At 37.3% G+C, this 25,385-nt stretch overlaps 1 protein-coding gene across 4 annotated transcripts in view; it reads left to right on the top strand.

Moving 5' to 3' along the window:
* Positions 1 to 25,385, top strand: part of ARID4B (AT-rich interaction domain 4B) — an 86,783-nt gene that overhangs the window by 16,483 nt on the left and 44,915 nt on the right. For all 4 annotated transcript variants that reach the window (XM_074537496.1, XM_014267425.3, XM_074537495.1 and 1 more), the window contains exons 3-6: positions 13,678 to 13,788; positions 18,395 to 18,460; positions 19,057 to 19,147; positions 23,197 to 23,276. In XM_074537496.1, coding sequence (XP_074393597.1) covers positions 13,678 to 13,788; positions 18,395 to 18,460; positions 19,057 to 19,147; positions 23,197 to 23,276 — 348 coding nt within the window. The remainder of the gene's footprint in view (positions 1 to 13,677; positions 13,789 to 18,394; positions 18,461 to 19,056; positions 19,148 to 23,196; positions 23,277 to 25,385) is intronic.

Here is a 25,385-nt window from a genome sequence, read left to right as displayed (position 1 = left end):
AGGTAAATATAGAAAATGCTATCCAACGCCCACAGGAAAAGAAGAGGATTATTTTCTAAGTTTTGAAATTTCTGTGGTTTTTTTGCAAGAATCTTACGAGTTCTAAATTATTGTGGAATACTGCTTCATCTTATCGTGTGGGGCAGGCTGCCAATTTGCCAATTGAGTTATCTGCTCCTACTTTGTTAATGCTGCTGTGTGATCTTGCAGTGAAATGATACAATGTACTAAAGTAAAAGAATAGCAATTTAGCAAAAGTAACAGAAACAAGTAAATTTATGAGTTGAAGCACTTTAGTCCCTAATCAAATGTGTATCAGAACAGATGCAAAAGGAAGGATGCACAGAGAGAGGCATCTTCATTCATTGGATTGGAGTTTGTAGGGCCCAGGTTTTCCCCTTTTACACTTTGAGTTGTTAATTTAACTCACAAAAGAAGTATGAAAGAACACACCATCTGTTTTAACTGCTGGTGGTGAGCATCTCCACACATCTCCCCCCCCACCTTTCCTAGTTTCAGAAATTAAGAACTACTGTTAGCATTAGGTAGTGTGTGTCACCAACTTTGATTATTTAAACTCATTTTATTTGATTTATTTTTGGTCACTACTTTTTGTTTGTTTGTTTTCTGCAGGTAGACAGAGATTTTAGAATATTTATCTTAGCATTCCTGGCTTTCTCAGAGGAGTGAATAAGTTCAAGGCTTTTTACTAAACTGATTTTCTTACTTTGCATAATGATCAAAACTCCATCTTGATGATTATTCAGAGGAACCAGGAAAAAACAAATAAATGAGTGTGACTTGCATTTAGAACAGTTCTGTTTGATTAGATTTCTACCATAAAGAAGCTACATACTTTTGCACCAGTTATGTTTTAAAGCACTTACATTTTTAGAAGTTTCCTGTCAGTTCTGTAGCAATCAGGCTGTTTTGCTTCTTGCCACTTGTCAGCTCATAATTCTAATTCTTATACAGGTAGTTGTGTATTTTGGTTGCAAATACAGCAGAAACTCTGTTAGTAATTTCTCACTTAAAATAAGATTTCTTTTTTTTCTTTTAATAGTCCCCATTTTTCTTCTTCCCCTCCTGAATTTAACTAAAGGGCCTATTCCACCTGTTCCTTTGCAGAGATTAAACATTATGACAATTGCCTTTTCAGAAATCTAGTAAGAAACTGCATTAAATACAAGCTATGTTACCAGGTTTTTGTAAGCACTAAGAAAAATGCATTATGAAATTCTAAGCCATTATAATGGGATGTCTTTGAGGCTAAAAACCACACAGCTATAATAGCCACAAGATTGCAGGATTTCAGAGCAATGAATATAAGTACAAGGCAAGGCAGCCAGTTTTGGCCTACATAATTTGTTGAGAGGAAGTGGGGACTGACTGCAACAGTTGAGCTTTTAAAACTAAAGAAGTGAACAGATTGTTGCTGAGTGGAGTTGTGTACAGAGTATTTTTAAAATTAGTATTGTGGTAAGTTGAGCTCCAAGCAGAGATGAAACCATGTGCATACTTCCTGTCTGTCTGAGACATCGCACAAGTGCCTGGGGGTGGCAAAATGAGTTTTGACATACATCAGCACAAATCAGAAGTGCTAAAGCTGGTGTTTCTTTGACTGAGTGATTTTTCTGATTACTTTGATAGGCTATTTTGTATATGGGGCAATTCACAGAATCTTGAAAAGCACAGGTAATTGTTTAGAAGACTTCATGTTCTGTAGCTGCCTTTTATGAAAATAGTTTGTTTTAGCCGTGGGAGTTCCTTGTTGATTCAGAATTTAAGTGTGAATATCTATAGCCTTGTTAGGCTTAGTTTGAACTGCTACCTCAAAAGCTGCTTGATCATCCTTTTAGTGTGTATTTAGTAAGACTGTTGATTTAAAGGTTCGAAGTGATGGAGTTTTTTAATTGATCTTATTGATCTCTTCAAGCAACTAGTTACACAGCATATTAACATCCTTTTTTTATCTATAAACTCTGTTCATCCTGAAACTATGGGATTTTTAATGCCCTAGACTATAAGATTAAAGGTCCCTGCAATATTGTTTGTTTTTTTCCTTTGCAATGGAAGAGACTTGAGTCTGACACTAGGCCAAATCCAGTGAAAGACTCTAGCTAACCTGTGGGTGTTTGTGATACTTCTCAGTGCAAGTGACAGCACTGTGAAAGTCTCCTTTGTATTATAAATGTGGGCATGTGGCACTGGCTGCTCTGTCCCCTGGGCAGAAAGAATTTGGTAATAGTGCTTTGTAAAACAGGGTAAATTCTGTTGGATGGTTGGCTCAGAACCTATCTGCAAGCACTCCTGACTCCTTCAGGCATCTCATTTCCTCTAACGTGCTTCATGGCATGAACTTGCAGTAGCTCACATCCTCTGGAGGAGTGAGGCTGGTGCTTCATTCAGTGAGTCAAGGCTCCCAGCGCATGGAATGGAGAACTCTGCTGCCTTCTCATGTAAGGTTTTAGCGTCGGGGGCTGAAGGCAGCCAGCGGGCTGGGCTGGGGAGCCATCAGCACTTGCCAGTTTCATGGTGTGGTGCGTGCTGCATTTGTAGTTCAGTGCCTTTGAAAGTGGAACCTGCTGCGTGCTGTCCCCACCTCCTGAGGGGGCAGTCCTCAGAAAAATAGCCAAAAAATAAATGGAACATGAGGCAATGTCATACTTCTGCCAAAAAGGCAAATGCCGTACTGGAATGTTAAAGTATTACTTGAAAATTGTGTGAAATTGTATTTGCCTCTCTTGCAGTTAACTAGGCCATACCTGTCTCAAATTTTAGATGCCAGGTAGGAGAAATATGTGAGGTAATTAAATCAAACTCCAGAGGGACAGTTCAAAATACAGGGCCTATAGGTAAATATAAATACAATTTTTTTTAACATAAAATTTACACCATAGGTTGTTTCCCTTTAGAAATAGAATTACTCTAAGAAGTTGCATCTCTTGAAAGTTACTAAGCAGAAGTACACTTGTCTTGATTTGTTAAGACAAGAAATAACAGTAGGGAGGAGTGTGTAGATGAGAAAAGCCTCTAAGCACTGCAGAGTGCAGGATATTCATTCCTAAATGTAAGAATGGGAGTTACAGACACCTGTTATGAGTAATACAGCTGAAATGATCCTGCTGAGAGGAACGACCTTGCTAACCCTTTATGTGTAATTAAGTTTTTGTTTGTTTTTCCCAACAATCTCATCCACTGAAACTTAACTTTATCTAACCACTTTATTAAATGTTATTTCAGTCTCTTTGTTGATATTCCTAAACTAATTTTCATGGTTCTTTTCTAAGTGTCTTGTCCCTGGGGAGCAGTTTTACACTGAATTACTACGCAGCATTGGAGGGAGCATGGCAGATGTAAAATCCACTCTCTTGTCTAAAATTTCTTGTGTTGCTGTGACATTAGACATTTTATACTACCTTACTTTAGGTATACTCTTGTGTACAGTCGGCTCTCTGCTGCAAATTCATTTTGTCTCCAGAAGCACAGTACACAAGTTCTTAGTTCCTGAATGCCTGGATTTGTGCAAAGCCTTCATGTGCACATTGGTTGGGCTTAACTTGCTAAATAATGTGTCTTGAGGAAGAATTGATTCTCAGTAAGAAAAGTTCTCTTTTTTCACTTTGTTTTGTACTTATGTTTTTTGTTTTGTATTGTCTGACAGTTGTGTGTAGGTTTGGCATTATTTTTGTGTACTCCCCCATCATTCTCCTAGCTAGCAACAATGGCAAAAACCAAATCCAGAGACTACACATTAATTTTTTACCAGACTAATGTTGTGATTTAATTTGTTACTCTGTTATAGTTTTAACATGCTATTCTAAAAAGTACTTTATATTGAATTACAAATCAGCTGCAGTCATGATTTCATACAAATATACAAAATAACATCTTAAATGCTTAGAATTTTAGAATATAACTTTATCAGTGCATATTTAAACATTGTCAGACAAATAAGATCATAGCTGTGTTTAGTGACTTGACTTGGGTCAATGTTTCAGAAATCTCATTCTGCTCAGGGATTTTGAATTGTGTATCATTCCTTCAGCTTTCCCTTTCTGTTCTGACTTAGGAACAAAAATAACTCCTCCCCCTTTTCCTTCCTCATAGCCAGTTTAGAAAGTGTTGTACAAACAATGGAAATAAACCAAGGCAAGAAATTTTATTTGTATCTGCAGAAAAAGGAGTCATGGTTTATGGTTGGGGTTTTTTGGGTGTTGGTTTTGAGTTTTGGTGCTGTTTTTTTTGAGGTTCAGTTTTTCAATTTAACAATAATTTGTTTCTAAAGTTTTACACAACAGAAAATAGTTTTTAAAATCTATGATAGTAAACAGAATCTTAAAATGCCACAATTTCAGTGAAAAAACCCCCGGCATTCTTAGGTAATTATCTGGTTTTATATCTGTTCACTGATCTTGCTCTTGCTAGTTTTACTGTCCAAAAATATTTCTGTCAACTAAAATGCCAGCATTATCAGTTACCTAGAATACAGACAAGTCATTTCACATACATAGAGTTTCCTGTTCTGTATATGGTTATACTGAATTTACTGTGCAACTAACTTCTTAAAAAAAAAACAATAATTAAATTGTCCTTGACTGGAAATAGAAATAATGCCCCAGAATTATCAAATTGCTTTAAAAATAGGTTTATTTGGGGTTTTTTTCTCTTGAGATTTCATTGACTGTTGTTTTTTCAGACTTTACATAGTCACTTGATCATTTTGCTCAGGAACAGCCTGGACTGGTCTGTTTGATTAAGCCATCAAATGATCTTAGTTCCAATCCATTTGGAATGCAAGCATATCATTAGTATATCATTCTTTTCAGTGCTTTGAAACATCCCAAGTTTTTCATAGCAGCAACTCTAGAGAGAACTGTGGCACATTTAAAAAAAAAGAGGCAAGTTTTCCAGACCTAATAATTTAAATAATGCTCCTAAGCTACATCTGAAGCTTTTAGTTGGCAAAAGGGTGCTTATCAATGTAAAAATTGAATTTAACTTAGCTGAAGTGTTAAACAGGCATTAAGAACATATTTTTGCTGAATTATTTTGCCCTCTAACAACAAACACTTTACTGATTGCTTCCTTTTTTGACATACAGTTCTCCATGCTAGAATGAATTTTGATTCTTGAGCAAAACACAGGAAATGTGAAAGAAGTCTTTAAAATATTTGTGATTCAAAGTTGTCATTGAGAAGTTCCTTATTTCAAATTAATTGTTACTTTTTTTATCTGTATGTATGTAGAAACTGTTCAAGCTTGAAATGTACAAAAGAGTCTGGCCAAAATTAATGAAGTTGTACCGTTTTACACTACTAAGCTATAATGTTAAATAGTTTAATATTTAGCTAAACCTTACAGAAAGAAAAATTGCAATCTGGTAGCTATGGCAATAATTGACTTCAAGAAAGATTTTATATTTAGGGGGATAAACAGCAGGAGTAGGCATTCAAAATATCTTATATAGTCTTTCAGCAATACAGAACAAGAGACCTACTGTAAAGAATTGGCATTATTTTTAGAGCTTGATCAGCAGTTCTGGAGTGTTTTTATTAAATAAAACATTTTATAAAGTGATATGCTATACTGATAGAAAGAATACAGATTTCCATTCTTAGGTCTGAAAGTACTATAGAGAAACATCAAATACTTACTTGCCTTTGAGTAAGGTGTGCATTACCCCCATTCTGCAGACTTGAAAGTTGGTACAAGCCTGCTGGGCCACATCATGGTGCAGCAAGTCTGTGACCAAATTAGGAACAGAATCAGAATTCACTGGGTTTTGTTCAGTATGGTAGGGGAAAAAACCCCAAATGCTGTAATTTTTTTAAGCAGTCACCTTTCTGGATTTGCCATTTTGAATAGGAAGTGAGGTAATTACAGTTTAGATGTTTGGAAATTACACTACTCAGTAAATTTCTGGATGGAGAATTGAGCTGCTCTTTGGCAATGATTAAGACAGACTAACTTTTAAAATCTTTATATTGTTACTTCTCATTTTTATAGTAGAGTTAAAATATTTTTATAATTTTATTAATCAACTTATAGCTCAAAAAAAAGGAATTAGTTCCATAAAAATTCAACTTTACATGGGTAAGTAAAAATAATGTAAATCTATTCTGCATTTAATAGAGATATAATAAATAAAAGAATTGAATTTCTTGTTTTGGGTCTCTTGGTCCTTCATGATCTTAGAACCTGTAAATCCTTTCCACAGCTCACTTTTATCTGGGGAGGAAAATCAGCTTTTGAACCCATTCAAGTCTTTAAGAACTTTAAATAAGCTTGGCCCTGGACTGATCAAATGGAATAATTTGAAATAAAAGAAAATACCTGCTTTGCACCTGTAAGGAAGGCTAAAGGTGTCAGAAGTTGGCCTAATGCTTCCAGACATGAGTGCACTAAGCTCTGGTAATTTCCAGCTTGGTTGAGGGGGTAGACAGCAATGATATTTTGCCACAGTTATGTGCTGTGTAATGTTTGCTTACAAGATTGGTGAGGTGTTACTTGAAACTTCCTGTAGATTTTAAATTGAAACTGGAAATAAGTTTCGTTACAAGAACTCCCCTCCCTCCTCCTTTAACTTGTAAATGTTTGGTTTGGTCAGGATGTTTCCTACCTTAATTTTGATTTGTGGGCAAATATGGATAAAATTAAACCATTTTCCTTCATAAATTTATGTTTATATACATTAATAGTTCTGCCTTTCTATGACATGTACAACAGTAACAAAACCAAAAAGTAGGTAAAAATCTGATTTTTCAGCCAGAAGAAAATATGCTCAAAGCATGCTCTCGGGCTTTCATGTAGTAGCCTTTTCATGTGGAAAACATCACTGCCTTTTATTCTGTTTTGTAGTTTGCGAGTTTCTGAAAAATTCCTCCTGCTTCCTGTTGTGGTGTTCTCATTTCTGGAAGGTGGATGATGGGCCAATTGATTTCCTTTTTTTAAAGGAATTTTTTATTTTCTGGGCTTCAGTCTTTGTTTTGAATACTTCATTTGCCTTTGAGGAATTGTGTGCCTTGGTGATATGGTTTGTAGGAAGGCTTTAGAAGCTTCTTAGCTTTGCTGCTCTGAAAATACAAGAGAAATGTATTTGAAATCAACTATAAAGATATTATCTGCAAAATTGAGTATATTAGAAGTGTTACAATAATAGTTTTTCCTGAAGATGTCTGCTATGTCTTACTATAAAGTCGAACATCATCTGAACTACAGCAGATTGAACTGTAAGCAAAATCTTGCACTCCTAATTACACTGTGATTTTGCTTATTAAAGGATTGATTCTGCAGTGTGTAGGTGGATCTCTGCTGTTGGCTGGAACTTACTGCAGTTTGAAAGTCTGTAAGGTAATAATCTGTAAGTTAAATGCATTAGTATTGGGGGAGGACATTTCTTATATGTTTTGTTTTTTTCACCTGTGTTCATGAAAATGTTTTTTTCAGAACTTGTCCAGGACATGTTGAATTTAGTCTTGTTAAAAAAAAAAACCAAACTGAGTTTTTAAAACTGAGTTTTTTCATACCTTCATTGCCCCAGAAGCTTCTGAAAGCCTGTTGAATGACTTTGAGGTAGCTACTAATTCTGCAGGATGGAAAGGGAATTTAAGGTTCCAGCTATGTGAAATATTTGCTCTTCATTAGAAGACTTTAAGATTTGGCTTGGTTTTGGATTGAAGTAGTGGGGTATTATTGGTGGGTTTTCCTACTAAATTATGGGACTGGGATGGCTGTAAATGGAATAGTCAAATATGTGTGTAACAATTCCGCTTGCAAACTGTGTTTCCATCTTAAATTACGGACTACAGAAAAACATCGAGAAAATACTTGCCTTGGAAAAATAATTTCAAAATACCATAGGCAGTAGAAAAAGAGTTTTGCCACTGCTCCTTATGCTTACTGTGGGTGAGCAAAGAAATAAGACTTTGAGCCTTGTGATGTTTCTTTTTGAAAGTTAGTAATAATTTGGATGCTGGGCAGGGTCAGGAGGAGAGGGTCTTGAGTATTTAACAAGCTTTCCCTGAACCTTGGTTAGTGAAATTAAACAAATCTTAAATTTTGAAAACCAGCCCTTTCTTTTCATTCATTGTGGGATAGTTGACATGGGTTTTGCTTGTTGAAAATATAGTTTCTTGACTCAAGTCTTGTAGAGTAGATAAATCCTGAATCTTGAATGTTTAATGCAAACTAAAATCTTGGCTCTTCAGACTTCACATACATGAAAGACTGAGGGAAGGTTTTTCTCTTTGTATATTACTCCAAAAGCAGTCCTGCAGGCCTTCCTAGTAACCACGTCTGCTACGTTTCTAGATTGAATACTTAATCTTGTTTTCATGTGGTTTACTTGGAACATCCTGTGCACAGTGCAGAAGAATACAGATGAGGAGATAGAAATAATACATTCACACATACACCGTAGTGGATGTGCTTATGGGCAAAGCACAATGTAAAGCAATTTTATCAGCTGCTGCATGGCATGACAGACTCTACAAAGCAATTTGAATATAGTAATGCAGCACAGTTGAAAGAAGAGATGTGAGGATGATTTCATCCCACGTAGATGGAAAAATATATGTGTGTAAGAAAAATGCTGAAAACCAACTTCTTTACAGCTTTAAAATGTATGTTAAAGCATGATGCTACCATTTTAGATTGCAGTGCTAAAATGGGTATTTCACATGGGTATTTCTGGGAGAGGTGTCTGTGTGTTTTCTCCCTCATACATGGAAGACCAGAACTATTTATACCCATGTAAATATCCAAATTCAGAAGATGTGCAGGATGTTTTATGCTGTGGGCATCTAGCCATTTATCAATCCTTCCAGGTATAATCAGCTCGAAGGCTGGAGCAGAACCCTTCCAGCAGCCTGCTTTTCCTGCCAAAGAAAATTCCGCCACTGAATTGGTGGAAATTGCTGACTGGTCACCTAGAGACTGCTTCTTATTTAAGTGGTAAACCAGCTTTTCAGCTGCGGCAGCCGTGCTGCAACTCCTCTGCGCGCCCAGCAGTTGTGAATTGAGATAGCAGAGAAACTTCTATTCATCCTACTCCCATTAATAAAACAAAATTAAGTGCTAGTAGTAGCGTGGCGGTTGTCCATTAGTTTGGATTTCCTGATGGAAAGTGCAAAACTGCAGGAAATGCTTTTCTTTTTATCCCTTCTTGCTCACCCAAGACAGCGCCGGAACTTTTTTTTTACAGCGATTTGGCCGCTGCTTTAGGCTGCTCAAGGCCAGGCGCATTCCAGCGGCGCTCCCTCCGCAGGAGCTGCACTGCAGGGCCGCGGGCAGCGCTCGCTCGTTTTCCCGGCCGGATCCCGGGAGCCGGCGCTGCTGCTGCTCCGTGCCCGGCTGCAGCGGCGCCAGGCTCCCGGGAAGCCCTGCGTGCAGATTTACCCGGCAATCGCCTTAAGGGGACAAATTTAGTTTACGGCAATCCGCGCTTAATCTGCCGGAGCCGTGGGCGCCTTCGGGGAGAGGGCGAGGGCGGGCGGCTGCGCTCGGGGCTGGCTCGGGCAGCCAGAAACTTCTGGCAGCTTCCCGGGCCCGGCCCCTCCCCTTAAAGCGGCAGCTCCCCGGAGAATCGCTGCTGCCCGCCTGGCCCCGCAACGAGCCGAGCAACTCACCCGGGAGCGTCTTCCTCCGGCGGCCTTGCCGAAGCTGGAGCCTCGGCCCGGCTGTCCCCAGCTCCTCGGGGCGCTGGTCGAACGGCCTGCGGCGCTCAGCAGCCCTGCAGCGGGTGCTGGCGAAGGGCGCATCGCGATCTCTTCACAAGCAGCCTCTCCGTGGCCCCCGCCTGGCTGCGGCCGCGGCGTGCAGCGCTGCCCTGGTGCCCGTGTGCGCACGGCTCCCGGTGTCACCCCTTGGGTAACCTGGCCTCGGCCATGCATGCAGACAAATACTGATTGCTCTGGGAATCCTCGGCCAGCGGCCTCCGTGAAGGCCTTCAATGCCAGTCTTCTGGCAGTAGTTAAACAAGGAAAAGAACAAACCGAGATACTGCCATCAGCTTCACTTCCCTGCTTCCAGTGCGAACTCTGAGATTTTCCAAAGAGTACATTTAGAGACACAGAAACATTGACAGGATATCCTGGGGTGTGCATTGAAGCTGCTCGCAATGAAAGAAGTTCATGATCTCATTATACATGAATGATGGCGTGTGCTGGGCATAGTTTCAGTTTTGCTGTTGACAGAAGTTTACTGATTGTAAACTGATTGTAAGAAGTTTACTGATTGTTGACAGAAGTTTACTGATATGCTCCTGAAATGATGATTCTTATCATCAGATTATAAACTGTAGGTGATTATGTTCGCATATGAAATGTAAATGCCAATTCACATTATCTTTTAAAGTAAAATAAAGGCCGAGAAACAGCAACAAATTAAACTAGTACAGTTTTATTTTAAGAGGCCTTCAAGAATTTTAGGAAGCTCAGAACTTTTTGTATTACAGGATAGACCCCCCCCATCTCCATTTAAATATCACTGCAATTAATCTTGTTAAAATATTTTCAGTATGCTTGCAATACCTTTTCCAGGGTTAGTGAAGTGTCAAATTCTAGCTGTATTTTGGCATACTGATTGTTTTTTTATTTTCTGGAAACCTGCTCTAAAAAGAATAAAAACAAATCCTGATAAAACATGTCAAAATTAAACAGGCAAAGATGCATTCAGTCTCAGCATAAGGGCATCTAATAAATGACGTAAGCACAAAGCAGGGAAGGGATAACAGAAAGGTAAAAATAGCTGTATACTAATTTTTAATCTCTTTGGTGTTGGTGGAGTTGAATAAAACCTACTTGAGAACAGGTGACTCAGAGTTGGTTGAGTATGACAAAGTCAATTATCTTAAATTGATGCCAGACTCTGATAATGGCTTTTATTTTTTAGTTTGCATTCATTATGATGCATCACATTTTGCTAATTATTTTAACTTGCCACTTTCAGTTGTTACTCTGTCACAATGAGAGAAGTATGTTGGAAATTTCAGTTAAGTGATTTGGGTGGGGAGAAGGCCCATGTGATTCGTCTTTCAATGGAATAATAAAATTGCAGGAAAAAATCCAGTATGTATCCATTGAGGATTTCAGATACTGTTTTAGAATATATAATGATTTATAGTGGTAGTTAAAGATATCAATTTCATAATTTTTCTCTCAAAACCCACTGTAATTCTGTATGTCTAGTAAACATACCTACATTGGTAAACAAATAGTCCATATGTTGCTATTCTTTAGTTCTCTAGACTAGTAAATATTAACTGATTTCAGTGAAAGGAATAAGAGTAATTTCAAAGGATTTAGGCTAGTGATTGAAATTAACATGTGTATTAGTAAGAGAAGTTCTTACAGATATTGGTTTTTTTTAATGAATATTCTTTCTGGAAGAAGTTGTCAAATTAGAGTAGTGATAAAGTAATCACAATACTGATAATTACAATCTTTATGAGAATTTAAAGTCCTGACTAAAGTTTGGTTGTTGACTTGCCTGTTTCTCTGCCATAAATTTTAAAAGACCAGAGCTTCAGATTATCTTGGTGCTCAAAATTTATTTTTTTGTTTTAGTTAGTGTCAATAGCAGTGAAGAAAAAGTATTCTGTATTTTTCTGTAAGTTCATCTTGACATTGTGGATTGGTCTTTCTGATAATTCTTTTGTCTGTATAGGGAAGTATAGACGTACACTGACAGACCAGCTCTTTAAGTTTTGTTTATAGTAGTGTGTGCATCTGTGTGGACCCATCTGGGGTCTGTCGCTCTTGTTAAAGTAGACTCAGTACTTTACAATTCCTTTTAACTTTGGAAGATGAACTGGCATGAAATGCTATCACCCCTGTAGTGGTGAATGAGTTTCTTCACTATACAGAGTGCAGTGGAGCAGGAGGGATGCTCCCCTTTCAGGGCTTTACTGTCTTTGCAGGGGAATACATTGCTGCTTTCCTCTGCTCAGATTCATATTGTGGGAAACAGCCACTTCTTCATTCACTTCAGTGCAAGTGCTGACCAAAATCAAATTTATCACCACCTGAGACCCTCTTTCAGCACCCATCCAAGTGCAGCAAGAGGAAAGCATGGCAGCTTGCCTCAAAGGCACCTACTGCTGGGCAAGCAAGGGGGAAATGAATTTCAGAATCCCAACATGCTTAACAGATTCCTTGTTAATCTCAGTGGAGTTTTATTGGTTTTAAGCCTGGATTAGGAAAGGATAGGTGTTCATGGATATACTGCCACAATGTAATATATCCTACTACTCTGCATGCAGTCACGTACCACACACACAGGGAGAGAGAGAGGAGGCTTCATTAGTGCATTCATGCTTCTGGTGATCTTAGAAAGTGCAGATTGATAACAATTTTGTACTACTCAGAAATATATTCTATTGCCTGCCAGTGAGAGAGAGAGAGAGACTGGAACAGAGTCACTGGAAAAAGCATCATTAGTAAAGAGTTAACCCTGTAGCATCTAATGTTTCTCAATTTCAAGTTTTGTGGAGCTTAAATGTCTGAAAAATGGTGCATTGAAGCATTCAAGTACACACTTCCATGCCGTCTGATGTATTGGAACTGGGAGCAGCTAGTAGGAATTATCTGATGCTGAGTGCAAGCCCCTCAGTCTCAAATAGTCTCTGATGCCTGTGAAGATTTATCTCTGTATTTTCCCTACAGAGAATCTGTATGTGCCAGAGATGCCCCTTGTAAGCTGTGTTTGAATCTGTAGGGGCACAGAAACACAATTTGGCTTCGATAAGGGCTTAAATCTCTTTGCTTTGCTGGGTCTGGGTCTCTATGGAGGCTTGCAGCTCTTGAAAACAAACCTCACTCCTGTTGTGTGTCACCCTCTGCCTTCCCTCTTCTGACCCAGAGTCTATGAAGTGATACTTCATAAGTGGTTCAGTTATCTGGAATCTCCTCACCCAGGTTCTGTTATGAGAGGTTGTGTGAGAGAAGATGGACTTCCTTTGAAGGAACTGTACCTGCATGATCTCACTCAGTATACTGATTTGACCTATGTTCCCTTATTTCCCACCTCTTCTGTTTCTCATTTCCCTGTTTGGGTGTCACCTGTTCTGTGTTTCATGCCACAAAACCTTGTCTTTTGTCTAGACCCTTAACCTTCATTTTGTGTTTAGTCTCTGTCAGTCTCCTTCCTTACCTTGCCCGTGGGCTACTCTCCTGTTGAGCATCACCTTTATCATTTACTTTATTTAAAAAAAAAAAGGCAGAATCTCCTCAGAGTTGTTCTATTTACTAATGAAAAATGAACCTTAATTACGTGAGGGAAATAAACATCGGTATCTTCATGCGACTTAATCAGGTCTTGAGGCAATTGAGGAGACAGTAGAACTTGGTTGGTCTTCACCATTGCAGTAGAATTCATCACCTGCTAAGTCTTCAGATGGTGCAGAGGCTGGAAGCCTATGTGGTGCTTGTTGTAGATAACTGTGATATCAGTTTATTGTATTTATGACTTTATATCAGGAGATTATATTTGTATATTATAAGATTGTAGTGATTTACGTTGTATTAGCTTAGTGTTGTTTTCTTTGTTTCTATGGCCGTCAATTTAAGTTTCATTGGGCTGTTTGGAAATTCTTTGTCCACAGAAATTGGTGAGACTATGGTGGCTGTATTGCCAGTGGTCAGTATTAAAAAGCAGTTGTTTTCCTTTCTGTTCCAGGCAATTGATGAGCCTCCCTATCTCACAGTGGGCACTGATGTGAGTGCAAAGTATAGAGGAGCCTTCTGTGAAGCCAAGATCAAGACAGCAAAGAGGCTTGTCAAAGTCAAGGTATGTGGTTTTCCTGCAACCACTTTTTTGAGGAGGGGTAAAAAAGTGATTAATGTTCATAATGGTGCAATGTGAAACTTCTTTTTAGTCTCAGGACAGCTAAGAGGCTATTCTGTCCTTGGAAGCTGGTATTATAGTCTTGGAAATAACAGTAAGCTTATTGTTGGGATGGGAGGGATTCCCCCACTCCCACACAAATAAATATGTTCTGTTTCTGTCACTACTTTATCATCTGCATGTTTTTGACCTTCAGTGCCATAGGCTGACCTTAAAGTAATTGATTAAAATGTGACAAATGCAGGCTTATATATGGTATATGGGACAATATTGCCAGAAAATAGCTAAGACTACTCAAAGTAGGCTTTAATAGGATATCTTTTACTTGAGGAGTACAGGTCACTGCCGTTTAGCCTTGGCAGCTAGGTAATGCTTCAGGAATAAGCTGAAACCTTTCTGCCTTCCAAAAACCACTTGGCACATAGAGTCTTACAGATTAGCAAGCCAGGTATCTCACCTAAGATCTATGATAACTAGTTAATGACTGAATCAATATAAGCCACATGTAGGGCAACAAAAAATTCTGCAAGGAGATTGCAAGATACACATTTTAACATTCCTTGAAAATTTAAAGTATCATTTCTAGAAATAAAGAGAGCAATACCCTGCAAAATGGCTGTATATTTCTGTTGGGATAATGTTGCCCTAAAAACTGATCTGGGAGGAGGTACTGTTTTTCTGCTTTGCCTCTTAACCTCATATGGAAACATTGCAGAGCAAGGATCAAAAGCACCTAGAAAATAAAAGTTAGATTGTTGCTCTGCAGGAGTTATAGTGGCAGAATATTTTTCTTATATCTACTGTAAATTTAAGTGAAAAATGTGTGAAATGTGAGTGGCAATAACCTGTTATTGAAGGCTATTGCACACTATAAACTAGTGTACATTATTTCACTCTGCCCTCATGCTGTGGCTGATTTTTGCCTATAGTGTGTCTGAGGGAGTGTGCAGGCACTTTCCATAAACCCTAGTGGGAAGGTCTGTTGGCACTTATTTGATAATAATGTTAAATACAACAAGAAGATTTTAGTCTTAAGTCTGCCAGAAGAGCAAATCAGTGGTCTTTTCATTTCATTATTCAAAACTCTTAATAGCATCAGCTGGTCTGTGCTTTACAGTACCATTGGGTTTAAGTGATTAAGTATTGCTATTTCAGCTGTTAAGCATCAGTATTTAAGTACAGGAATTTTGTTGTGCCTGGATCAGTGAAATCTTGACTCATTTCAGTTCTTTGGGGGACTTTCAGTCCACCTCCGTAGATGGCCACTTGCTATTTATTATTCAGCGCTAAGTATTTTCTTATGGGTTTATCGCTTGAAGTTTGGTCACTGCAAGTATTTCTGCAACCTTATCCCATGTCAAGATATTTCTGTATAAATTATACAGAAATATCTTGACATGAAATTGAATTTTTCTGTGAATTGTTTGTGGAGATTTGTACAAAGCCCTCTGGATTCAGTTTTGTGTGTGTGTGCTCACTGTTACTGTATTGCTTAGAGCAGTTTGGCCCCAGTACTGTTGTTGCTTTCTAGAGTAATGTGGTTGAGATTTTTATAAGTGCTGTAACAATATCTGTTTACATTGTTTTTTCTCCACCAAGAATGTGTATTTCCTAAACTTAGCAGTGGCCTTCTGATTTTCTCTGAAAATCTGTTTAGCTCTTCCTGGCACATGCATACTTTCCCCAATATTAGCTCTAACAAATACTCTCATTAGCAGGTGTGCTTTGTCTGAAATTTTGGTAGTTTATCTGCTGCATTATTTTTACTTGCTGAATGGGTTTCTTTTGGCCCCAGTTTATGTTTTATGCCTTAGTCTTCTAGAACTACTACAGCAGAAGGAAAGTCAGTTTTAGTGTAAAGCAGTAATTTAAGTTTATAACCAGATGTTCTGCTGAGAAAGTAGAATTGCAACAAAATTCTTTCAATATGGAGTATTGTAATCTTCAGACAAGTAAAATATGTTTAATTATGTCTCCTTTTATGTGCTTTCTTCTGTTGAATTCTGCTTCCTAGAATATTTTGAGGAGATACCTTCATGCCACCTTTCCCATTACAGCATAATTTAAAAACTTAATTCAGTTTAATGGATGTACTATGTACTTACAATGTCAGTATCAATAGGGACTGCATTTGGCAGTTTAGTAGTCTTTGGCAAATTCTGTACACAGTACAGAATTCTGCAGTAACATATAACAGCATTGCACACTTGCTCATGGAAAGCAGAACTTCAGATTTGCCTGGACTTTTCAAAAGTGTTGAAAGCAGTACAAATTTGACTCAAGGGCAAGACTCTGGGTGTTACAGGAGTGTCTACTTTATCAGATTTATTATAGGTTTATTTAGAGATTTATTTAAGCCAGTTTATTTTGGCAGCATCTCCTAAAACAATTAGCAAAATCATCCACCACCACTTGCATTTGGGCACCCTGCACAGAAGTTTCAGAAGAAACTGTTTTCTGCATAGGTCTTTATTAAACAGAAATAAGTAAAGCTTCTGCTGTAATAGGACTTACTAGGGATAGTGCAGAAAAAAAAAATTCTAGCTGAGTCTAACCAAGTTGATGATGTGCTGAATGTCTTAATCTTTTGCCTGAGACAGAAAGTTTCCATATTGCTAACCATTGTGAGAATTAAAACCCACAACTAGTACCTACTGACATCGCTTTTCTTCAAGAAAGGCCAATAGTGTCACACTGGTTTTGGAGTTTGAATATTTATGTTAATAACCAGTATTTTTTGAGCACATATGAATATCTCAAGAAGCAAAAACTGTTGGTGTCAAAACTCTCCCCCCAAAGAGTCAAAGCCCCAAGACATCTTTAAAAAGACAAACCATTCTGGAATACACAATAGCAATTTGCTTTGTTTACCTTTCATAGAGTACATTGTGGCTGACTCCTGTTGTGGATAGAGTTCCTTTTTGCTGCAAAATACACTTAAGATAATTACAGAAAGTAAATAAAACCAGATGTCTTTTAATCAGAACTGGTTTACTGGGTATTTTGCACGAGCCACTAGTGACCCTTGGTTTCAGATTATTTTGCATCTTAACCGAGTTTGGCTTTCTAGATGAATTCCTGCGAAGAGAGAATTAAATACCTGTATCTGTCAGGAAGAAGTTCAGAAGAGTAGTCCTTGCTCAGTTAATTCCTAGCCTGAATCCTCTGTCTGCCTTTTGGTTACAAGATATGATTTTTTCTGTGTCATGGACAAAATATTTGCCATCAGCAAGTGAGATGTGCTGGTCTAAAAGGAACACACTCTCACAACTGTATGTGTTGCTGTAGTTCTGACTACAAGAAGGATTGATGACTATTTCATTGAAGTAACACCTGGAAGGGGCAGTGTAGCATTTTAGTGCATTTGTTTTCCAATTGGTCAAGATAGATTGTCCTTAGCCCTGGTTGTAGGTGCTGTTCTTGGCAAAACTCCTTAAAATCTCCTCTCTGAGTAGGCTGTGAAGGAGAGTTGATGTTAGAGAGCAATGTGGTTCTGAAGGAAATTTTGCTGTTCTTGTGTGCTGCAGTGAAACCCTCAACAGCAGTGTGAACGTGCTCCTGGGTACACTTGTGAAACAAGTCCAGACTTTTGATATAGGATTGCTGTAGTTGAGAGCTAGTGTTACACAGCTGGAGCTCATGTAATTCTAGAATTTTCTCAGTTTCCTGCAATTTTAAAACCGGAGTGGAAATAAAACTTCAGATGTAATTAAACCTATGACTTTCAGTGTAACCAAGTTAATTGTGAATGAAACAAAAGGTGAATGTCTGTGTCACCTTGTACAGATAACTTAATCATACATTTGAATTTCCAGACCTTTTTTTTTTTTCTGAGGACAGAGTGTGTAGGATTAAAGACAACAGCCTTTGTATCTTTACGGGAATGTCGGGGGGAAATAATTTAATATGTTTACAGGATTTACTAACTCCAGTTTTGAAGGACGGAAAAATTAGCTGGTTTTACATTTTCTTCCAATTAACTCTGTGTGTAGGTTAGACTGACATTAACTGAAATCCTGTTTGAGTTGTTAATTTTGTTTAGTCGACAGCAGTGTCCTGTACTTTGGTGAGTCTTTTCAACCATGAGGTGAAAAATGCACTTTTATCAGCAAAAGATAAAAGTGCTAAAACTGTTTGATTTCAAAGCATTGAAATATAAGTGTTTCTTTAAAGTTGTACTCAGAAGTCTTGAAACTTTCTCTTTTCTTGCTGTTGTACTAGAGACATTCAAATAACTTAAGAGAGCTCCAGCGATAATTTTGACCATTAGACAATTTTGTTATACTCTTGACTGTTATTTCCATTAGAGATAATGATTCTCTTGTGAAAGAGAAAAATATTTTAGGAGATCTGATAACTAAGGAATTAGCCCCTCATATTTCTGTAATATATGAATTAGACAGCTTTCAGCAAGTGGGGTGATTATGGTGATTAACTGTAAAATGAGAGTAAGAGAAGGGCTGTTGACGTTTCTATGTGCTTACGTATGTATACGTTTGTATGCTGCTCAATTATATCAAGTGATTGTCAGTTGAATTATATTTTTTAGGTAACCTTTAGGCATGATTCTTCAACAGTGGAAGTGCAAGATGACCACATTAAGGGTCCCTTAAAGGTAATAAATTTGGTTTATATCTTGCTAATGCTTTGAAAAACATTTTCCTTTTCAGTATTTGACATAAATGTGCATATACGGTATGGGGTGAGAGAAGAAGGTTCAACTTATTACACAGGCTAGATAGGATCACAAAGCATAAAAGGTGATGCTACAAAGTTAGAGGTAGTATACTCTTTATGTTAGATTTTTTCTTTGTAGTTAAAGGGGATGCAGCACAGGCTGGCAAAAGCCTCTTTGTTCGTTTTGCCTTAAAGCTATGAAGTATGGCTGGCACTGATTTTTAGTCACCATTCCTTTGGAGAACTCGGCAGGAGGATTTGATGGGAAAGCTCTTATACAAGAGAATGACATCACTCAAATTGGTTCTTGTTCCCCACCTGCTGGCAGGAAATAATCAGCTCAGTTAGTTGGCTTATTTTAAAGGAATGAAAAAAGAAGTTTGAGGGATACAAGTATATTCAAGTGAAACTGGAAAAACATTTTATATTTGACATGGAATAGGCTAGAAATTATCTCTGTTTGCTGACACAAAAGTGTTGATTTCATTGCCTGTGTTAGAAACTCTCCAGTGCTAAGTGAGTTCTCTATTTTAGGTAGGAACTGTTGTGGAAGTGAAGAATCCAGATGGAACATACCAGGAAGCAGTTATCAACAAATTAACAGATGCAAGTTGGTATACTGTAGGTAAGAGAAAGATTTATGTATTTGACTAAAACTTCTGACTTAAAAATAAGCCTGTGACCTGGACATGTCCTAAGCATAGTGAGAGAGATTTTTTGGAGATACTTAGGTATTTGGAGTTTCCATGAAAAACCTTTAAAGATAAACTTCTTATTTTGGGTTTTTATAAGAAACTGTGCCCTTTATGATCTGAAACTGGGACACCAAATAAAGATGTAGTGAATTGCTCTATAATTGGTGACTGCTCCTTAGATATTAAATACACTTGTTAAATGTTCTGAAGCAAAATATGTTGTCACAGGTCCTTAAAAAAAAGGGCAAAGAAGTGCTTTTAAAACACAAGCTGCAACACCTAATTTTCCCCACCCCCAGACTTAGCCCTTACAACAGCTGCTGTTAAAATACACGTGGCTTATTATAACGTGATATTTCAGATGTTTGGTAATATACCACATACTGTATAGCCAGTAGAAGGTGGAGGGTTTTTTAAATTTACATACAGGAAATGTATTGATTTTTGAAAAACTACTCTCCTGGGTAGATATGGGAAGTTGAAGACTAGAACTTGAAAGGACTTTAGTGAGACTTAGTTCTTTTGAGGTATTGGTTATTGCTAATGACGTGATGCTGAGAAACTAGAGAAAGACTTTATTTTCCCTAGTCATAGTCCTTTCAGAAGTGAATAGAGCTGTAAATTTAAATAAGACCTTACAGATAAGTGTTGAAGAAAATACGTCTGTTTTTCTGTTGGAGAAGTAGAATTTATTAGTATAGGTGAGACTGGGTTAGGATGGGATGAAACATAATGTACAAAGACAAGAATTAACATTATAGATAGTGTTTTGGTAATTAATACAGAAGGGGATCAGATACGAGAGCTTTTAAGAAGCAAATGGTATAGATGGTGTTAGAGCTGTGTTGTATGTCTCTGTTTATGTTTCTGAGAAAGGGTGAGGTTAGCAGTTGAACAAGAAGAATAAGATAGGAAGCTGTGCATATTAAATTTTGAAGGCAGATGTCACAGAGTTGCAGTCAAAGGAGATGTCTGTCAAAAATCCCGAATTTGGGAAATAGGAAGAAGTATGGGTTTCAGTCTCAACTCTTGTGTTTTGTAGATAAAAGCGGACAAAAGCATGTTGACCTTGCAGAATTGGTAAAAGCAGCACAGCTGCTGGCAGTGTAATGCACTTGGATGGAGAACTGACTCTAGCTGTGGATGATTAGAATAATCTTTGTCAGGAGGGTGACTGGAATGAGACGAGAATTGCCTTTACTGACAGTGATGACTGCAGATCTGAGTGAAAGTCCTGCTGTAGGATGTAGTTGCCATTTACCAGGTCCCAGAATTGGCACTCATCTTAACTAGCAGTTACCTAATGTTGTCCTAGCACTTGCTGAGAAGCATCTGATTATTTGCACTGTTAATGATTTTGTGAATAAAATCGCTATGATTTGGTGAAAAACTTTGTGAAAGCATAGATCCATCTGAAGTAGTACCTTTCCAAAAGTGTCATAAGACCAGATATGCCATTGCAGCAGTATCTGGAGAGGAATAATGCTTTGAGGGCTGCTTGAGACCTCTTTTAACACTGAAGAATGGGCAAAGTTGCTTTGAATGTCCCTGTGTGTCTTGTATTAAGGTGTTGTCTGAATAGAAATTGTACATCAATTTGCTTACATGGGGTTTTTTTTTGTGCTACTGCTTTCCTACCAAAGAACAGCAAGAACTAAATTTAAATTTTTTATAAAAATGCAACTAGTATAGTCTTTTAAAATAAGTATAGCGCTGTGTGTATATATATGTATGTATATATATATGCATAAAACTTGTAAATTTATAAGGCATATATATAAAGGCACAAACATACATACATGCGTAAGTGTCCTTAGTTTTGTCTGCCCTGTGAAAAATCTTCAAAGAACTCAAGGTGTTAAAGTCCTGGTAACTAGATACTGTTTTGTCATTCATATAAATGTCTCTTAAAGTCTATGTTTACTATGAGGGGGGAAAAGAAAATGGCAGGATTATTTGCTTTACTGAAAATGCAGAACTATGCATGTTCAAAGGTAGTCTTACTTACCCCCTTCTGCATTTTCTTGTCATTAGAATTTGAAGTGATTTTGGTTGCATTAAGTTGTATCTTTTCTCCCCCAGCTTTTCTTGTGCAGTTTCAGAATATGTGATTTTAAATACATTACACTCCTGATGCCTGCTCAGTAGATTGTTTTCCGGATGTTCCAATAGATCAGAATGTCACAGTCATTAAGCCATATGTGTCATGCTGGCCACATAAGTCTTTGAGGGAGGTCAAGCTTTTCCTCTGAAAGTATTCATGTTATGGAACAAGATTAGGATTCCCTCTGGCAGGGAAGAGGCCACAAGCAGATTACCACATGGGACACGTTATGTGGCTACCTGCCTAGCTCAGAATAGGTTTACCTCTGCTGTAGTCAGCTTATCTCCTGAAGCGGATAGATTTTTTTTTAAATCTCTCGTTATGTAAGGAGACTGTTTTGTTAATTAACACAAAGTGGATTAGGAACCCGCTGACTTCTACTTCACTTAACCAAAGGGGGGCTTAATTATGCGCTGACCATTTGAGGTGCAGTTCCGAATCTAAGCGGTTTGTGTGCAGTTCTTGCCATTGATACTTTTCAACAAATGCTGAAGTGAGGGATGTGCGTCTCTTACTGATACTGTGTCACAATTGAATTGTGCTCAACAATTACTGTAGTCCAAGCTCTGGGGAATTGTAGTTACAAGGGAAAGTTTCTTCATCAAAAGTATTCAATTCTATACAGGGATGAAAAATTCACAGAATTAAATAAAAGGTTCTTTAATATCAAGTAAATATTAGTCAAGAATTTTGATGTACCTTGTTGCTTTTTGTATATTTTCATTTGAATTAGTAAACGTTGAAGAACAGAGCCCCCTCCATTGGAAAGCATGAAATTAAATTATTCTCTTTAATCTTGCTGGTCAGCAGCCATTGTGCTGTAACTTTGATCTGTTGATGGAGAGAAGAGGATGTTTAAATGAATTAAAGAAATGAAAAAGACTTGTTAAGAAGTTGCTGAAACTTTTTTTTTAATGAAATATTTTAATGTTATTTTGGCATTGTTTCTGTGCCCACAAATGTCTTTGAGTTCACTGCTGTGTGGGGGCAAAAGTATAATTGTTATCATTGCTCAAGAGGGGAGAAGAGATAAAGTCTTGTCTCACTGAACGGTGCAAGCAAAACCTAAGAGTTCAATCTGGCATCAGGTTTCCATCTTCTAAGTACCTGCAGCAGACTTGACAAAAGCTTACTTTTTATATGACCAGTTCATCAGGTTCTGAAGACCCCACCTTAAATGTGTGCAGTGCATTTCAGGATTTTAAAGGATGTAGCTGAATGAACTGCATTATGAGCTTGTTTCCAGTTGACCTAGTGCTAGCAGAGATAGCAAAAAGTCTAGAAATTGGGAGCTGCACAGTTCTGTCAGTAGAGCTGGGTTTGATGATTGTCAGCACTTTGACTATTGTCATTTTCTTAGGGTGGTATTGCTGTTGTTCTGTAGCTTAGTTGCGTGAAGTCAGTAGAGAAAGATGTTGAACTTCCATACAATGTTAAATTGCAGCTTTTTCTATAAGTATCCAGTTATGTTTCTCCATGGTAAGCAGAGCTTCCACTTGAATATCACAGGAGTTGTGTAATTAAATTCTTTAAAAATAGTTAATGTTAGAAAAAATAGTTTTTGAATGTTAGAAAAAATAGGTTTTGAATACTAGTGTGTTGAATTTCATTTCATGACACCATGAATTGTCTGCACAACTACTGATTACTCAAGGTATGCAAGTGTAAAGTAGCTATGGTGAGAGAGCAGCTTATTTATTTGGTCAGTCTGTGAAATGCTTTATTGGGCCTGCAGCATTATCTGGGCATAGGTTTGTTCCATGGGTTGACTACAGGAATATATATCTCATTCTTTCTGACATGTACATGCATTGCTTATTACTGTCATGAGTTTAAAAGAAATGTTTTCTTTCCTCACTTCTTGTCTGGTGGCAGTATTTGATGATGGTGATGAGAAGACCCTGAGACGCTCCTCCCTGTGTTTAAAAGGAGAAAGACATTTTGCTGAGAGTGAGGTAATTGAAGAGTTTTTATATTGCAGCTTTTTATATAGAAAATTTTAAAAGTGATACTTTTATTACCTCAGTTTTTAGTATGTTATGTGTATCCATGCTACTAAAAGTGGGGATTATGCAATGTGCGGTCCACAGGGTCTGACTTATTCTTTTTTAAAAAGAAGAAATACAGTTAGATTCCACCAAGCTATGTAAGTTAAGAAACAAAATCAGCATTTTGTCTTTTTCATTTTTATATTATTGATAATTTGTCGATTGCACAAACACCATGCAACTACTTTGCATTGTATAAAAAAAATTACCTGTATTAGTGATGAAAAAAATCACAGTATACTTATAACATGAAAAGTAATATAATTTATAACACAAAAAACTAATGTAGATGTTTCTGCATAGTAAGGTTCTGCTGCATTTTTGATGGTCAAACCCAATTTGTAACACTTAATGAAACATAAAAGCATTTCTTTCAAATGGCCAATTATAATAAATAGCTGTTACTTGTTTATTTGACAACAGCTACCAGTATTTTGAAGCTGTCTCATGTCTTAGAGGTGATTTACACATTAAAGTATGCAAACATTTGTAGTCCATTCCAAATAATTGGAATTTCAGAGTGAGAGTTCTTCCTTCATATTATGTAAGACAATCTGGACGCATGGGCAGATTTATTTTATGTAAACATGTTTGTTTACTGGACAGCTGCTGAAGATTTTTTTTTTTTTTTGTTCTACATAAGTGTGCTATTACTGCAGTCAGCTGAGTTTGTTGTTTGCATACTGCATTCTTGTGAAGATTCAGGTATCTTCTAGAATCCTAAATCAGGATTAAACATGTTAAAAGGTGGGAGCCTAATTAGATGCCTAAATCTAGATTCCTATGGAAATGCTATAGTTTAAGGATTGTGGTATTCCTTCAGCTAATTCTTTGTTATTAATGATCAGCACAACTGAAGATAAGATTTCTTCTGTTCTGTAAATAGTATTTTTGTATGGTTTCAGGAATATTACCTTAGAGTGCATGGGTTGAAAATTTTGTGACCTGTTTGGCTGAATGAGAGTAATTCAGAATTTGTCACATTCGAAGTAACCTTACATTCAGATGACTGGTACTTCTTATTTTTATAATCTTTTTTTTCATCTAAGCTTTTGATGTTTTGCCAGAAGTCACTGATTTGCAATTCACTGTCACCAGCTCTGAATGAAACATGTTGTACATTTCTAATAATTACCTTGTGATTGCACAGCTACACAGCAGGGAAAATTACATCTCAAATTTCTTTTGTAATTAGGCCAGTGCCCCACAGTTGTCTTGTTCTGATACTGCTTCCCAAGTGTGTGGTGTAGAATCTTTTAGGATGTCCACCACACTCAGAAGTAGTCATACATTTATTTTTAGATTCTAAAATGCCAGTTTTATTGTCCCTCAGTCAATTCTGAGACAGAATACTTCTGAGGTGCTTGTCGGTGCTACACGTTGTAAAATTCATACATGACAAAGAAGTTGAAGTCAGAGGACTAAATTTAATTTGGAAGGCCTTTTGCCTTCTTTCAAAGAACAATAAAAAGTGGCTGTGCAAAAAATTATTGTGTAGCAGCTGCCTTCAAATCAGGAAGGGTTATCATTTAAACAGTAACAGCAGGCTTAAGGAGAGAAGATACTGCATGTCCATGAATTCCCTTTGTTAAAGGATTCTTCCTGAAGAGGGAAAGTTCTTTCTCTCCCTCTCTTTTTGTTTTGAGGCTGATAAAGCATCAATAAGCACCCTCCCAATTATCAATATAACAGCCTTGTTAAAATTGTTTTAGAATCTCTCTCGCATATCAAAGTATGAATTACTAACAAAAAATTAAAGTAAGTTGTCATGTTTGCTGCTGTTGAGCAGCAGCAAGCATTTTTTAGTAGATGATTCAGTATTTAGTCTAATTATAGGATAGGCAGAAAATTAATTTGGTAGAGGTGGAATATGCCAGGTGAGCAGAATACCTGATACTTATTTCTCTGTGTTTTGATGGTCCAAAGGCAGGAATTCTGGGAAGAATTGTTTGTGTGTGTTTGACAGAAGTTAATTATTCAGAGGTGCAGAGAAGTATTGAAAAAAACCTGCAAAAC

The sequence above is a fragment of the Zonotrichia albicollis genome, chromosome 3, assembly GCF_047830755.1.
Source record: "Zonotrichia albicollis isolate bZonAlb1 chromosome 3, bZonAlb1.hap1, whole genome shotgun sequence".
NCBI classification, from domain to species: Eukaryota; Metazoa; Chordata; class Aves; order Passeriformes; family Passerellidae; genus Zonotrichia; species Zonotrichia albicollis.
This window is presented reverse-complemented; position numbering and strand designations above follow the sequence as displayed.